The 18,336-nt window shown below is 39.0% G+C and overlaps 1 protein-coding gene across 1 annotated transcript in view; it reads left to right on the top strand.

Annotated features, from left to right (window-relative positions):
• cdc42bpab (CDC42 binding protein kinase alpha (DMPK-like) b) overlaps positions 1-18,336 on the top strand; it is an 89,940-nt gene that overhangs the window by 21,913 nt on the left and 49,691 nt on the right. Inside the window, exons 3-6 of the mRNA XM_017302126.1 lie at positions 6,551-6,642; positions 12,736-12,819; positions 14,255-14,350; positions 15,790-15,938. Coding sequence (XP_017157615.1) covers positions 6,551-6,642; positions 12,736-12,819; positions 14,255-14,350; positions 15,790-15,938 — 421 coding nt within the window. The remainder of the gene's footprint in view (positions 1-6,550; positions 6,643-12,735; positions 12,820-14,254; positions 14,351-15,789; positions 15,939-18,336) is intronic.

Genomic DNA, 18,336 nt, shown 5'->3' with positions numbered 1-18,336 from the left:
AMCCTTTTCATTGGGGCTGATGATGCCTTCCGGCTCACATTTGCAGGGGGAACCTCTGCTCGAGACATAAAAGCGTCTGGTTGCGTTTTAATCTGTAATTTGGCTCATTTACTGAGTGTTTTTTGGGCTACTTTGTAGTCGAGTTGCTAAAAGCGCCAGCTTCAAGTGCCTCCAATGCCGAGCCGCTTTCCCTTTTTAGGACAAGGCTGTTGAAAACACACCGCCTCAGTTTTTCCTTTGATGACGTTCTTAGACTATTTATTCAGCCCTCTGTTAATTGTAGTTACTTGTCCTTTATTTAACTTAGAAATACCTTTAGAATAAAACAGCTGTTATTCATAGCAGATGAAAACCTTGTCCTTTATACATAATAGTACAGATGGGAGTGGATAAAGCCGTAAACGAATGAAACTAGTTTCAGCTTAATGTTGTTCTCAGGTGGGATTTTTGTGTAAACAGATGATGAAAGGGGGAGACGTAAGGTTTTTTTTTGATGAATAAATGTCAGATTTTAGAGGAATTATCTCCATAAAAAAGGAGATGATRAAATCTGGGCTAAAATTTTTGTTGTCTTATGTTACAGGGCACAGTTATTTGTTTTTATGGTTTTTGGCTCCTACCGGCAGCAGGCTTGCCTGGGTCATAATGAGGGAAAGGCCATCTCTGGGTCGTTCTCCTCTCCTCTCTCTGCTGTTTTCTCTCGTGTCAGATCCTGGAAAGCCTATCTATCCTGTCTCCATCTCCCTGTCTCCCTTGTCTTTCTTGTGAGCAGCATTTTTGTGTCATTACCTCACCCATTATGGCTTCCAGATGTCCCTCAGTCACATTCAGGATTTTGAGATGGGGTTAGAGAGAGGTGCGGGTGAAATTCTCGGACATACACTGTAATTTGGACTGCTTCCATTCGAGCCTTTTTCTGTTTGCACCTTTTTACTTATCTCTTTATGAAAATTATGGCTGCAACGATGACCCTTGTTATCACCAGATTTTCTATTTTTATCCAATTACATTAATTATTTTTTCTCCAAAAAGCTATTTTGTTTCATTTTTTTACATTATTTTTTCACATTTATTGCAAACTGCAAAATAAAATGCCAGCAAACATGTCCAACTTAAGCTACTCAACATGTATATAGCAAGCGCAAACAGATTCTATCTGCACATTTATATGTGACTGGAACAGGAGGAACTGAGACCAATTTGCTCAGCATCAAAAGGTCTCATTAACACACACAAGGAGAGTGTTGGACATTACTGTTTTTACTTTTTTATAATAAGGCATTCTTTGACAAAGAAATGTAAATATGTGGACGCTTCCAAGTTGTTAGATAATTATTGGGGATAAGGTATTTCTTAATTGAATTTCCACACAAATTCAAGAAATATTTTCTCAAACCAATTTGAGCTGTAAAAAACTTGAAATAACATTTACAACCTGGCTCCTTTGTCAGTGAATCATACACTTTTTCCCACAATGACTGTAGCTGAACAAGACTGATGTAGTCAGCATGAACACACACTCAAACAGATGTCACACACTTATTCAGCGTTAAAAAATACACTTGTAACATTGGTCAAATGGTTTAAGAAAAAAWATATATATAAGAAAATAATGTGCTGAGTAAAATATTGATTAATGTTATGTTTTTGTCAATCATTATCATGATAGAAACATTAACTTAACATTAATTTAATCCATTCAATAAGCTATTTTTTGAGATGGCTTAAATCCTATCATCATGTTGACATATGTTGAATAGCATTACCTTAACCAATTTARTAGGTCAGTTACTGCTTTTGAGTCCAAATTAGCTACAAAGTTAATGTTAGCTTAAATGCTATCATCATGTTGAATTACACAAATATCTTGGGTAACATTATCTTAACCCATTTAGGAAGTCAACTTTTCCTTTTAAGTCCAAATTAACTAAAAACATTAACATTAGCTGAAATGCTATCATTATCATGCAATATATGTCAAAATTGCTAAATGAGTTATTTCCTCCTTTTCTACCTAAATGAGTTACAAAACCTAACCTCTCCCACACTGAAAAGCTTTTTGGGCTAGAGTTGGTACACATTGTGACTTTTAGAATCTCCATCAAATAAAGAAGCATTGGGTCGTTCTGTTCACTCTTCATTGGTTCGTTCTGTTCACGTTCTGTTCACTCCATCGCTGTCCGTTGAACAGTCTGTACTTAATCCCACACAAACAGCCCCTTTTACACAAGCATGCACTCTTAATTTATTTTGCACACATTCAAACCATGTCATGTGGCAACGCTTACTCCAGAACAAGAGATTTATTTAAGGTTATGACTTATTTATTATTTTCACAGAATCTTGTTCCACCCAGCACTGAGTCACATACACCAGCTATGGTTGTGTATTAGATGTAATAGCTGTTTGACTAATGCACAGACACGAGTTCACATACTTCACATGAACACACCCAAGCCCGGGCCTGTTCCGGTGAGTGAACACGCTCRCCCGTTGTTGCTCAATTTCACACTAAATGTCTCTTGACTCCACTGCCGGTAATGGAGTGAGATGGGTTTGAGAAGCCGCGCTCCAATACTTCTGGGCCAAACCAGTCTGGCTGTGTGGAGCAGGTGGAGTCGCTCATGTTTTTCCAGTTCCACTGCATCCGAACACCGACTGCTGAGATCACCTGCCCTTGTGTCGCACCTGACATGTGGTAAACCTTCCAGTTTCTGCGCAGATCAATGCCTTATCCCCCACCCCAACACCCACAATGCCTTCAGAATGACATGCCAGCATTTTTTCCAGTCTTRGCTCACTTGGGCCGTACGTTGCAAAACCCGGAAAACAAAGAATACCAGTCATGCTAAAGTTGGGATAGTCGGGCTTCCCGAGTGTTACCATTGGTTCCTGCTGCACCGTGTCATGGCAACGGTTGCTGTGTTTAGGTGAGGTGTATATTTTGTTAATGAACTAAGAAGTATGACCAAACTGTTGTACTTTTCATTTCGTCTCCTGTTGAAAGGGATGCGGCATTTGTCCTTTCAAAGCTCACATACTGATCCTAAAGTAAATCTGGACTGTTGTTGCCTCAGACTGTATTATATGAGATGACTGCATTGATTGATATATTGRCTCAGTATTTCCACATATGCCAGCGGTTAAAAGCAAACTTTGAGAAGTATATAGTCAGCAGTTAGTCGTCAGGTGTAAGCACCACGACCCTTCACTTTGCATGCACATATTTGTGTGCGTCTATGTTTGCACATGAAGTTTGTTGTGGAAAGGGGCCTGTGGGTTCCTGGCTCCGAGATGAAAGGCATTTCTCATGTGGCTGCTTTAAGTGTAGCTCCTGAGTCAGCGTGCAGCCACTAATTCCTCCCTCTCAGAGCCCCACGCTCCTTTCCCCTCTCTATGGCCTACATCTCAGTTCATCTTGTGTAATTGACAATTACACCGCCTTGAAAAAACATTTATGCGCCATGAACTTTTCCACATTTTGTCATGTTACAACCACAAACTTTAATGGGAGTTTTTATTGGGATTTTATGTGTCGGATCAACACAAAGTAGTACATAGCTGTAAAGGGGAAATAACAGGACACAAAGTTTTCTCTGATTTCCCCCTAAACAAAATAAAACCCAATTTCCTTCGGAAGTCATCTAAAGAATGTGTTTGGAGAACATTTAGAGAAGCGGCTCAGAGACCCATAGTAACTCTGGAGGAGCTGGAGAGACACAAATTTTGCTCGATGATAAATTGTCGCAGAAATTATTGCAATAAATGATGATGTTATTTCAATGCCATTTACAAGTTCTAGAATAGTGGCTTAATAATGCAAGAATCAAAACATATTTTGGTTTTATTGTAACAAAATGTGTAAACTTTCAAAGGATGTTAATAGTTTATCAAGACATTCATAATAATTTATCTATTTTGCACTTTGGATTAAATTTAGATAAAATTCATATGAATATGTTTGATGGCTATAGAATTCAATATACCAACAGTGTCTGGTATTGTGTGATCTTGATGTTGGTCTGAATGGTACCAGTGGGTCTTTGTGCAAGTACAGAGGGGGCGTACCCAGTTTGTTTGACAGAGGCAGCCCTCTAAATAGAAATGACAAGTTGGTGATCGCCAAGAAAAAGACGGATGGAAAGTGTTCCGTATCCCAGAGAGCATTCAAGACTCTCTTGCCAAGAGTTGGGGAGAATCGTAGAGCCAAACCAGTAAAAGGATGGGGCCTGGGGTCTTACTTGAAAATGTCCAACTATTTATTGTCGTAATTTATGGTGACGAGATCTGGTAAAAACATACTTGGTAACATAGTTTATACATCCTTGAAGTCAACAGTTTAATCAGTGCCAGTGTGTGTTGCAGATCAAGCTGCTGTTATAGTAGTTTACAGAAGAATCAGTTTCTGTGAAAAGTATCAAATTGCAAACTTGTCCAATCAGCGTATTTGATTGGACTGTAAACCACTGGTGGTATTCTGGGATTTTATGCTCCTTACATTATAGACGACAATATCTATCAGTCCGTCAGTTCGTCCGTGAATGCATTCATCCATCCATCCACTTATCCATAAATGCATCTACACTCCCTCTATCCTTTCCTTCATTCTTTTTTTCCTTAGCATGGCAATCCCATCAGACCGTCAGTTCCTGAAACTACACACACACACAMAAAAAACCTTGTAAAAGCGCACATGGGGACAGTGTGACCCTGCTGGACTGTACACAGAATAAAAAACTTGTGGACCCCAAATGATCCAATCTTTGTAGACCGGTGGAGGGTTAATGCTTTCATCTGTTCATCCACCCATTTATGCTTTTGTCTATCTGTCCATCCATCCTTACTTCCTTCAACACATTTGTCCATCTGTCATCTCTCTTGTTAGTTTCATYTGTCCATCCGTCCCTCCTTTAATCCATCCAGTCTTCCTTCTTTCCTTCGTGTTTTGTGTAGATTCAGGTTGTAATTGTTTAAAATGAGGTTAGAAGGGTCAGGAAAGTTTGGAAATACTGGAAAAGTACAGATATTTGACTAGAAAGATGCGTAGAGACCCTACACATACCTTTTTGTGCTCCCATGGTTGTTCTTTAGAATCTGGCCACACAGTGTTCCAACGTTGGTCAGGTGTTTCTTACTTGCTAAGGCAGCGTTGTTGCTGGCATTTCTTTTCTCCACTAGAAGCAACTATCCCTCTGCCCTGCGGCCCCCGGTTGTCATCGGACTTGGCTGTAGCTTTGAGGGAAAAACTGGGAGAGATRCATTGTTGAGCAACGAGTGACCTGTTTGTTTTATTTCAGCAGGCATTTCCCCGTTTCACAGTGGGAGAACATCCTCTTGTTCAGCACTGGAGGTTGTGTGAAGTTGAGGCAGCCAGACAATRTTTTACCACGGTGGGATCACAGACGGGCCAGAGCGTTAGCTTGACTGGTGAAACGCCTCTTACTGCGACACAGTAGCTGGAAACAACAAGAGGATGTTTCCATGGAGATGTCGTCGTTTACTAACCACAAGACGTTTGGCAAACTTAACGAGCACTACGCCTTGTAGTTGGGTTATTATTAACTTAAAAAAAAGTGATATCAGTTCACCAAGGATGCTGACCCTGCGAACTTGCAGCCAATCCAGGTTGTCCTTGGCATGCTGGGAGCATGTAAACCAGGAAGTGGCCTGAATAGTTCTCCACAAATGAGGGAAATGCTGACTCTGTCAACATAGATCAAATCTGCCGAACATTTGCAAGAGAACGTTGGCAGCCCTCGCAGATCCCTCCCTAATCCCTTTTTTTCCATCAGGAACCATAACTGAGGGCAAAACAATAGCAAACGTTATCATCCAGCCTCTCTGCGTCCGGTGTCATTTACTGCAGAGAGGACCAGGTGGTCACCAACTCTGTGATAAAATCCATTTAGAAGGACGTGGAGCCCGAGATATGGGARTGTTGTCCTTTATATTGTTCCATGAACCGGTTATTTTGGGCCTAGTGTGGAAATTATTAAATATTACAAGCTGCCCGYGTTTTATTCACGCACAATGCAGGGGACTGCAGATTTTACTGATAGCAGAATAATGTCAAAAATATAATTTACACCAACTGATCGCTTGTTAACACATCATCACCTCTGTGGATGAATTGTAAATAAAAGTGTTTTGAGATGATTTTTCTAAAGGTTTACTCATTGATTATTTAATTGAACATTCCTGTGCTGTAATAAATAATTTCGCGATTAAGTGAGAAACTGCTGAGTTTGTTATGATATTCTGGGGCTTATTTCAGAGATTTAAGGTTTTTAGACTAGGCCTTCAACTAAACAGTTGTTTACGCAATCGATTATTCTCTCAGCTACCACTAAAATAATGGGAAATTTTGCTGTCTCCATGCAACGGGAACAAATTAAAACTACGCATTTAATATTTTTCTGTTTTTGTTATTTTGTTCTTGCAGCTGTCTTCTAATTCTTGTACGTCTCACCAGATAAAGAACGGTCTTCTGTTTTACATTCTAAAGAAAACAATCAACTAATTTGATTCTCTTCTTTCTTTGTGTCTCCAGCCAAACCTTTCACTTCCAAAGTGAAGCAGATGCGTCTGCACAAGGAAGACTTTGAGATCCTGAAGGTTATTGGAAGAGGAGCGTTCGGTGAGGTAACGGACTATTTTGTTATTTTTTCCGCCCCGATTTTGAAAACAGACCACCGCTCATTACTAAAGCGGAAATGTTATGTGCTTGATTAATCTATTTTAAAAACATTTAGGGGAATCGAAACAATCTTCATGCTTCATCTCAGACCCGGCGATCACCACCACTTGAACGACTTGAATGAAATAAACTTGTTTGTTTTTCATTTGAAAAGTCTGCAAATGTTTGCAATGTTGTCGGTTTTAATTTGAGGCATTGACGATTTCCCAGGTCAGCAGGTGTCTAGAAGAGATTCTCCTAAGCCTTTATTGCTACCTGCTCAAATGGGAGAAGGCTGGAGTGTTTTTGCATTTGACAGTGATTTCCTTGCTGCTGCATTCCATCAGCAGTGTGTTGCATTAGTCTGCCACCTGAGCATGACTCTACATGCTTCCCCAACGGAGCTCCCAGAATCCTTTTTCTGCTCCTAATCTTTGAGTTTACTATAAATTAGACAATCTTAGGAAGCAGGAAGTGTGATTTAAGGGATTTTAAAATCCATTTTAAATGTCCATGCCTCTGGGGAGGTGAGGGAGTATGTGTCATTGAGTTTCAGGTAATGTCGTCAAAGAAGAGGAATGCTGAAAGGACAAGTATTGGAGTCTTTAGCTGCTAAAACGGGACATTTTCAAGGTGTCAGGTGTTTTACTAGAGTTGTTTGGAACCAGTATTTCTCTAATTAGATGTGCTGTGTGGCCAGTATTTAAAATAGGTAATCCATTCCTTTACAAATTAGAGCAAATTCCTTGTCACCATCACCGTCATGTACAAAATATTACCCAAGATTTTGGAGCTTGCACATAGACTTCTGGTTTGTGTCTGTGGGAGGGAGGTGACTGTGTTTCGCAGGTGTTTTCAGTAGAGATGCACTGATTAGAGATGATGTGATTAATTTTCAAGTTTTTTTTCCTTCCAACTTTGACATATATTTTGCCAAGTCTGACTCACTTCTAGAGTTTTAATGAACAGCTTTGGGCACCGCCAGCTAAATGGTTGGTTACACTAACGTTAAAGCAATAATCATAACCATCAGTTCTGCTAATGCTAACATGCATGGTATTGAGTGGAAGCTAATGCTAAAGCGTTAATTCAACCATGTTGATACCCGTCATGTGTCATTGACACACCATGTTTTATTGGCCTCAACAGGGTCAAATTTGTTACACTTCAAAGTGATGTGATAAACCTTTCACTCATGGTTTTATGTTTATAATTGTTGAGTACTAATAACAAAACTRTTTTCAAAGCTAGCAAAAATGCTAAAGCACTCATAGATAAATTTGCTCTGCCATTAGCAGATTAGCAGAAGCCTGCCCACATCCRCTAATTATTTCTACTTTGTGGATGAATTGTAACTGTAACTTATTGGAAAATAAATCTGGTTCAGTAAAATTAGCTTAGCTTAGACCTTCTCCCTGATTAATTTGGGAAMATTTTTTCCGACCACTCGGGGGAGACTGCTGGAGCTAAGAGATACGAGTTTCACATTGTCAGTCGTTCCTTAGATACGGAGGGAAAAACTAAAGTAATGCAACACATGTACTTTTGTGATGCTGCAACTAAAGAGTTGCAATATTCTAATAATTACACCTGCTAAACCCTCTGCTTTTAATATGCCAGTGTACATGGCAGTATAGGAAACAATGTAAGAGTGGCTTGAGTTTCTCCATTTTACTAAAGCAAATAGGAACCTATATTTCCATATGTTATGTAAAACTTGTTGCCGCCCAGCAGCAATTTGACATGTGAAAGATGTTTTGCAGGAGTCACATTAGGCAACACGAACCACACTCATAGTTTAGAACCGCGTTTGAGTGCAGGGAGGGAAAGATGAGGACAAACTGTGAGGAAAAAAAACATTTTTAAAGTCAGAGGAGGAGAGTGTACGCTCGGGACAGTTTGATGTCATCCTCCGATTGTCAGCAGCAGAAAGAGAGACGGTGCCAGGTGTGTGACGTAGTGGATCTGCACCGATGAATGGAGCGGTTTGTCCCGACCCACTGAGTGTGAGATCGCTTTATCAATATTGAGAGGTTCAAGAAAAGAAAAAAAAAAATGTTTGTGCAATGTACTTCTTTCAACTACATAGAGTTCTTTCGAGTCAACCACTTTGACATTTTTATTTGCAGCCTAGAATTGGATCTGATTTTTGTTTTGAACAGAGATGAAGATCAGAGCAGTGCAGGTGAAGGGGGAAAAAAAAGAGAGGGGTCGAGGAAAGAACAAAAACACAGAGACACTGCCAAGATCACTGCTCTCCCTCCTTTCCTTCTGTCCTCCCTCATTCCTCCTCTCTAGTGAGAGATCACTGGGGGGAAATCCAAACACTGCAGGAATGTTATCATTGTATTGCATTAGCAGCATTCCCCTGGTTAATTTAATAGGATGCAGACCCCTCCATTTCATAGTGCCGCTCTGTTTGCTTCCCTTCTTCCTACTTCTGTCTGTTTCAAATTTTCAAAAAAATTCTTCAAGTCCTTCTTTATGTCAGCGATTCAGACTCTAGTAAATCTCTTTTTTGTAAAGAATGGAGAAAAAAAAACATAAACAGTGACCGTTGAAAGCAATGGGAATAACTTGAGTTTGTGTGAACTCGTGATTTGGCTGTCTGCTCACAGCGGTTTGTCGCTGCTGCTTGTGCAGCTCCTTTTTTGGCAAAACTGTAAAGCTGGAGCCGAGGAAGTTTTTTTTTTTTTTTTTTTTTTCCTTCAAGGCTATGTTTAGCAATTAGCAGTCAGGGAAAGCTGGCAGTTGTTAATGTGGGATGGTGAGGTGGGTCGTCACGGCAGCGTGATCTTTAGGCATCAGTGACAAATAGTGGCTATAAAAGGAAACGTTGGGGAGCTTCAGGATGTTCTCTGTTCTTTTCAAGACCATCACCACCGGTTTAGTGGACAAGATGGGAATGAAATGATGTTTATGTACAGAGTCTGGGTCAGGAACTCAGTCTCCAAGTTCAATATACTTGTTTTCTTCCATTTAGTATCAATTTATGCCCCTGTATTACACAATTCCCATGGTATGTGTACATACAGCGGCCAAATCCAAGGTTCAGAAGAATTTGATGGCATTAATTTTTAAAAAATCCTTCAACTTTCCTCAGATTATTTCAAGATGCATGGTTTTATTGCCTCCTCCTGTCATGTTTCACAGAAAGCTACTGTATGTAAAGGTTTCTAATATTACTAATAACGGTGGGACTTGATTCAAATTAAAAAAAWTTTAATAGGATTAATTGCATGGTCTGTACTTTATCAATCACAATTAATAGCATTTCAATCTAAACCTATATACTGACAAAATCAACAACATTTAAAAAAAAAATTTCTGCTAATTTATTGAATAAATAGACATTTAAGCTCAGCAACAAAGACATTTATTGCTTTTAACCTGTCATTTGAGTAGATAACAGCTATAAATAATGATGTTTATAAGATCAAAAACTGTGTGGTCCATAAAAATTCTAATTTGGTTTACAGAAAAACRGCGCATATCGAAGATCATCATAAACATTCATCGTAACCAGATGAATGAAAAAAGTAGTACATTTGGATGCTGTTCCTTTAAGGCTGTTCTTGTGTTTTTTTTGTTTTTTTTTTTTTTTTTTTTTTTTGTTTTTTTTTTTACAGAAGCTGTGGATAAGAATAAAACAGTTTTTTTTTTGTTCCTGTTACATTCCTGATGATAGAATCAATTAGCTTACATGGCAACGTGATTGGTCAACTAGAGGCACAACAAGTTGATTATGCACCTATTACCTGACCTCTTTCACAGTGTTTCCTTCTATAAACAGCTTGTGTAGAGAGTAAAGGCGGTTTGCTGCAGACTCAGTCATTCCTGAGTCTGCAGCAAACTGCCGGACAGAGGACTGTTTCCATTCTTTTAAAGGAAGGCTTAAAACTGTGAAAGTTGTACAGAAATRTGCAAATGTTTCTTTTTCATTGATCACTGTGCGGCTCAGAGGCAAACAGACGGTGAACCGTGCAGTAACCTATACATCAGTGTCTGGAGATAAAGCGTCCCTCTGTGCAAACCTTGTCCTTCTGCTTTTCTGAGGCTGAGAAACAGTTCAAGAACTTTTTTTTTTTTTTTGCCGTTATTTAAGCAGGAAATAACTTTTCTTAAAGAGTTCTCTGGCACTGGGGAGCCAGCGCACTCACACATAATCAGAGAGGTAACCTGGGCGACCTTCACTGCAGCTCATTCTGGGTCTTCCCAGGTGTAAATGATTATTTTAATAATCGAGTAATTGATTATTGTGACAATTAATTTAGACATTGAATACAGAATTGTACCATTCTGTAGAAGCTACTTAAGCTAGAAAAAGAAATATGAGAAAATGCGAGTAAATAAAATAGTTTTGTTCCTTTTTGTTAAACAAAAAAAGAAGAAAAAGTTAAAATTCAGTGATTCAGACATTACTTTGTCTCAAGTTTGAAGTATTAAAAAAGATGAATGCCTCAATTTCAGCTTGAAGCAATAGTAAAAATAAACTTTTATATTATATTTACTTTGATCTCAAGTTTGAGGTATTTTAAGTAGTAGTAATTTAAAGTGCAGAAAAGGATAAAAAAAAGTTTCACATTAAATAATAAAAAAACTCTGCCTTTTATAATATACTTCACTTTCAGTCTCAAGTTTGAAGTATGTAAATAGATTTTTTTTTGTTATTTTATAACATATAAGATATTAGATATCTATAGATATCTATAAGATATTTATAATATCTTATAGACTTTTGGTCAGACAAAAGGCAACACAGCAAATCACAGTCATACAAATCATCTCGGATTTTAGTAAGTCTATAAAGTTCTTCAAAACAATCAGATTGATAAAGTGGCAAATATTGTAAATAGATATTTCTAAAGTATTTTTTTCATGTCATTACTTGATAAGCAACTATTAAAAGCGATTAAATGGAGCTGGAAGATCTGGAGCAGAAGCTGAAACCGTGGAGAGTCCCAGTATTGACCCTGCAGAGAGGAAAGTCACAGATCTGAAAGGATTTTAAACTGACAGCAGATTAAAATAAAACTATTCATTATAATCTGAAGTTGAGCTTAATGYTTCACTCTGTAATTTTTTCATGAATTGATCTAGAACTTATACTCTACTGACATTTTGTTGATTTCCTCCTAACTTCATCATTTACTTCTAAAGAAAGTTAAAACTTCTTCCTTGTCTGCAGTTTTCCCCAGGGTTTCCTTTTTACATTTCTGGCTTTAAACCCAAAGTTTAATGTATTTATTTATTGAATCCTTATCTCAAATTTCTCTACTTTCTTTCCCCACATGATTAATGCAGAACTTATCTCTTATTAAAATAATTCTCTGCAGGACTCCTTTTTTTTTTTTTTTTTGCTAAGTTCACACACTAATGCCCTTTAAGAGGAGAGCGTTTGTTTCTTTAAACTGTTGCAGTTGTTGTTCAGCTTCAACTCCCKTTTCCTCCCAGGATAAGATGCAATACATACAGATAATGCTTATGCAGTTTGATATTTTGGGTAACACTTTATTTGAAGGGGGTGAATAAGACTGACATGACACTGTCATAAACATGACATAACATCTGTCATGAACATGAATAAGCCTTCATGAATATTTATGACTGTTGTCATAAAGCGTCATTCGGTGAATTATGACACTTTTAATACAAAGTTGACATTATTGAAAATGTCTTTGTTATGACAACTTGACATTAACCAAGAAATCATTACTGATATAAATTTGTTATAAAAGTATTACTGATTGCACTTTAAAAATAACTTTATTAAAGGTAAAGTTTAAACAGTAATGATTTATTGGTTAATGTCAAGTTGTCATAAAGACATTTTGAATAATTCCAACTTTGTATTAAAAGTGTCATAATTTATTGAATGACGCTTTATGACAACAGTCATAAATATTCATGAAGGCTTATTCATGTTCATGACAGATGTTATGTCATATTTATGACAGTGTCATGACAGTCTTATTCACCCCTCTTCAAATAAAGTGTTACCAATATTTTTCTTACAAAGTCAACTAAAAATAAATTTCTCCTTCTCCTTCTTTTTGCAGGTTGCGGTGGTAAAAGTGAGAAACACGGATAAGGTCTTTGCTATGAAGATTCTCAACAAGTGGGAAATGCTCAAGCGAGCAGAGGTTAGTACCAACTTTATTAGTTCTGGTTATCTGAAGCAGTCTGCTGCAGTAATCATGGAAATGCTTCAAGGAAAATAATGATGAAGGTTTTAAAAAAAGAAAAAGAAAGAAAGGGCCTCCTGTCAGGAAAACCCACATCCTCTGTGGAGTTTCATTTGAATCAAACATTTGTTGATGGATTGCAGAACGTGTCGCAGCCTGATCTGCCCATGCGTGTTTTTCTCATCATCTCCTTCCTGACACCATCCTCACATTTCTGTCGGCCTGCTGGGTCTCTGATCTAGCGACTCACACGTTGCAAAGCAAAAAAAAMCYCCCCAAAAAAAACAGTTCCACGGTGTTTAGACGTACGTGCTAATACGCTTAAACGCCCAGAGATAGGAAAAGTGACGACAGATCCACAGACGAGATCTGCATAAATCTGAAACTGCTACAACCTAAAGAGACGGGGTGTTTTTATCCTCAGGCAAATAAAACTCATTTAGAACCACAACTGTCGCATCACTTTTAAAAGACAGCATACACATTTCTATGATCCACCTTTTCAAAAAAATTTTTTAGCAATTATTTTGGATTAAAAAAAAATTATAAAATTGAGCAACAAAAGGATGGATCTTGTTTTTTAAGTGGAAAATGATGCACAAAAATGAAAAAACAAACACATTTATCCCAACATAAATTAAAAAAAAACCAGAACAAAGCATGTATATCGTACTTTAGGTTTAATTCTCTGTGGAAGTTCAACATAAATGTTGCACGAGGAAACGGCTAAAACTCTTCATTTATTATCATATCTATAGTTAGAATATTAGTGGGTTCTTTTTCACTTTAACCAAAATTATTAAGAGACGATTCAGAGCCAAAAAGCTTCAGTCCTTCTCTATAGATATTAGATTTACACATCACTACCTTCCTAATTTAATAGCCTAAGTAATTTTTTTTTGTTGTTGCTAAATTTTTTTTAATATTTTCTACCTAAATCGTCTTTTGACAAAAAATAACAAGCCATTATTTTAGGAAGGTGATATAGATCTAGAACAWATGGCGATGAACTTTAAGTGTTTTTCTATTTCTTTTGATGGTTATTTCTTCATTCTGCTTGTTTGTGTCGACCACAATACAAATATGAAGACCTTTTTTGAAAAGAAAAAAAAATCCTTCAATTGATCCTCCTCTGGGTTTTTCGTCTCTGAGATCATTCGAGATAAATTTGTGATATCAGTAGGTCAGCTACCAAAACTTCATCACCGTTTTACTGTAGCATGGAAAAAACATTGTTTTGCCATGATTTATTCCTCCGGTTTACAGGAAGTTACCAACACAGGATTCACACACACACACACACACACACACACACACACACACACACACACACACACTGCCAATGTCTGCAGGAATATAAAAGATTTTAAATCGTCGTTGAATCTTTGTGCAGACGGCGTGCTTTCGAGAGGAGCGGGACGTTTTGGTGAATGGAGACAGCCAGTGGATCACCACCCTGCACTACGCCTTCCAGGACGACAACAACCTGGTAACACAGAAACCTCCCTCCTCTGCAGCCTGGGCAGTAGCACAGAAACATGTTTTCAGCAACTGACGTGCATGGAATCAATAACAGAAATAAATGAATAATTCAACTCTGATGTCACCTTTATAGAGATATTACTAATGCAATAAACACGAAAAAGAATCCGGTTTTATTAAGTGAGCATCCTGACTGCTCACTTCCTGTGGAGTGGGCTTAATGTGGGTGATGCTTGTATAAATAAACGGCTTACGCTTTTTGACGTTGCACATCCTGCATTGTGACTTTTGCTCATACGAACATTGCATCGTCATGCTGCAACAGCTCTGTTTGTGTGCGTCTGTGTCCATAGTAACGACATCAGTGTCGGGGTTGCATCACAGTATTTTTCTTAGTATTATTCTGATAACAATAAAAGTGACAATAAGAACCATTGTCACTTCTGTTTTAAGGGCACAGCAGTCAAAGCCCCACGAACACAAATACTGCTCTTGAAAAACATTCAGATTTGTAATCCGCTTCTTTAGGACACCAGTCACAAAAGAATCACTAAGCTGCACACGGTAGCTGCATTTAAAGCTGCAGTATGTAACTTTCATTTAAAATTTTATTTTATTTTTTTACATATTTGATAAAACTGTCACCAWGTTGTGACAGTACGGTATGAAACAGATAATTTGAAAAATTAAGCTTCTCTATCTTCTCATAGTGCGAAGTAGAAACAACCAATCAGAGCTGGGAGGGTTTTAAACATAATTAATTGGAATTTATCACATCAAAAATAAATCTAAACACGACAAATGACAAACAATATGATAAATGCCCACCCCCACGTCAGTCACTTTGCCATTTCACCCTTTAGGGTGTTCTTACATAAAAACTATTTATTTTTCTATCTCCCCAGGATGGGATCAGTGCTTTTGATTCCTCACTGGGGTGAAGATTAAGATTAAAACTAGTCTGGAAAACTGGAAGCCTGGTTATAAACAGGTCATATAAGTTCATGTAGAGCACAAAAAGAAGTGTGTGGCTGGTCAGACGAACTTTGTCTCGCTTTAATTGGTAGCTGCAGGCATTCCTTCTCCCTTTAGCCGGACCGTTAGTCCTCCCTGCATGACCCTGAGCTGAAATGCCAGAACTGCTTGTCATTCCATTTCCCACATTCTCACAACAAATGCTCGACAACTCCCTAAGGCTTTAAAGATATTCACCGCGGTCCATCCTTCTATTTATTTTTAGGCGAACCCAAACACATTAAACTATTTAGGTGCGAGTTTAGCATCCGTTTAGATAAAGATGTGTATTTACTGTTCTCTTTGTGTGTGTGTGTGTGTGTGTGTGTGTGTGTGCGCGCGTGCGTGCGTGCGTGCGTGCGTGCGTGTGTGTGTGTGTGTGTGTGAGTGTGTGTTTTTCCTGCATCGTTAATGTGTTTATTTGCTCTCCAGTACCTGGTCATGGACTACTACGTGGGTGGCGACCTGCTGACTCTGCTGAGCAAGTTTGAGGACCGACTGCCTGAAGAAATGGCCAAGTTCTATCTTGCTGAGATGGTGCTGGCCATCGACTCCGTTCACCAGCTCCACTACGTCCACAGGTGAGGCGGCTGGACATCGTGCGAAGGTTCCTGTTGGAACGTWTGCAGTCGTTTCTAAGCACGAAGCTAACAGAGCAATAACTCCTGATGATGGATGCTTGGTGTATTTACAATARTCCTGCAGCTGGAGGAAATATTCCAGCTGGGGGGAGGCACATCAGCCTCTGGAGAGGCAGGATGTCGGGGTTCTGGAAAATGATTGCAATCAGTTGGCGACAGAAGTTAAAGGAGAAAAACTCGATTGGTAAAATAATGTGTTGTAGAAGAACAACATACCTGAGCAGTGAATTAGAGTGAATACTTTGAACACATGCAAAAGAATTCACAACCGGCGAAGTTCTTCAGATTTTGTCATGTCGCAAAAACAAACTTCAAGAAATTTTATTGGAATTTGATTTATTTTCAGAAAAGGTTTAAAAAGTGATACCCTTAGAAAAACCAGCAGTCAACTCGCAAGTAGAGTCTAGAACCGTAGTTTGCCTAAAAACCTCCATCTCTGTCCAGTTGAAGTGAACTCTGCCGCTGTTCGAATGCATACATGAATGCCATGTGGACCAAAGACCGCTCCAAAAGCAGGAAGTGGACCATAGTGCATTCTGGGTAAATACAACCAAAACACGTGTGAATCCAGTGGTAACGGGAGAAATGGCTTGCGGTCTTTTATCGATGACCAAGAAGAAAAACTCCAACATCTAAAATTTGACACCAATCTGTTATTATTTATAAAGAAGGAAGTTGCAAGCAATGTCTTCCTTCAGTGATTCTTGAAATAGCGCCACCACGGCCGAGGAGGTGAATCGTTTTTTCAAAAGGTTTAGTTTGTTTGACACAGAACTGCACCAACTGAAAATGTAACAAGTGTTGCATTTTTAGTTGCCATCCGAACTGGACCTTCAGGTGTGAAAGCACCTTAAAAACAGCAGTCGCTGCTTTTCCATTGACCATAACTGCTCAAGTTGGAATTCCGAAAATAAATTCACTTAATGGAAACACAGCAAATTACAAAATTTTGATAAAATGGTTTTTGTGGTAGGATGGAATAGTTTTTCCACTGTATCGAAATAGATGTATTTCGCAAAACTGCAATGGAAATGCTGGTGAAGAAGATGATGATGGCGCAGCATGTTTTTAATGACTTATTGTGATCACAGACTTATTCACATGATTTTAATGGCATATTTAATGGAAACACATTGATCATGAAATTGTTTTTTTTCGATATTGGCGAAATATCAAAAAGGTTTTGCATATATTTGTCATGGGAACGCAGCTGCTATGAGCTGAAGAACTTTCTCCTTCCTCTCTCCGTGAGGAAGGGTCACCCGGTTCCTGCCTCGTCTCTTTTGCTTAGCTGTTCATCTCGTCTCAAGGTAGAGCTACTTCTCACTTGACAAACAAAATGCCTCAAAGCTCACTGTTGACACGGCGCAGCTTGGGAAACTGTTTTCCTCTCTGACGTGGGCGCCAAAAGAATTTTTTTTCCTGCCGACTAAAGATGCCCCTCGGGAGCAGGATATGAGGCTCTTCTAGACAGGAAGTAGTCACATGGGCACGTTAACATAATTACAGCTTTACTTTCGCCGGGAGCCCGTCACAGCACAAACGAGCGAGAGAATGATGGATAGACGGAGGGAATAATGTGAGATAATTAGAAAAGAAGGGTGGGTCAGAAAGAGGCAGAGATAAAGCTCGACGGCTCGGTATGTTGGGTGTGTCCAGTATTTTTTTATTTTTTTTTTCCCCTTGTCTGTAATACACCACCGCTCACTCAGACACACTGGGTGACAATGACAGAGTCAAAGACGCATGTAAATATAAATGTATGGAAAGAAAGGGAGCCAATAGCGGCGAGCGGGAACCACTAATTGCATGGTGTTGCTAGGGGCCGCTGGTTGGGGTTGGTGGATGGAAAGAAGAAGGGATGGGGAGGAGGGGGCTGTGCYGTTTCTCTTTTGGTCTGCCTGTGGACACTTTGGGACACTAATGACCAGCTTTAGAGGTGTGTGGGTGGGGGTGTGGTTGCTGTCACCAGCCACCCCCCAACCCTTCCTTTGCTCTCACTTACACACACAACGACACACATGCATACATACACACACAACTCTCGTGGGAGTTTTTGGTGCTGACTTTTGGAGAGGGTGGAGACGGCTGGGCAGGTCCCCCGAGGAGGGARGGGAGGAGGGTGTGTCCTGCTGGCTAGCGCCGTCTGATGACTGTGTGTGTGTTTGTGTGCGCGCGTGTGTGCGCGTGTGTGCGCGTGTGTGTGTGTGTGTTAGCATGCGAATCCGGATGTGTGTTTATCTCATTGCTATTTTCTGTGTCGTGCTACTCTGACCCCTGGATGGTTCTGTGTTTTAAAGGTTTTTAATTGAAAATATGTGATATTGTAGTCGATTTA

Source organism: Poecilia reticulata, linkage group LG21 (genome assembly GCF_000633615.1).
Source record: "Poecilia reticulata strain Guanapo linkage group LG21, Guppy_female_1.0+MT, whole genome shotgun sequence".
Lineage (NCBI taxonomy): Eukaryota > Metazoa > Chordata > Actinopteri > Cyprinodontiformes > Poeciliidae > Poecilia > Poecilia reticulata.
This window is presented reverse-complemented; position numbering and strand designations above follow the sequence as displayed.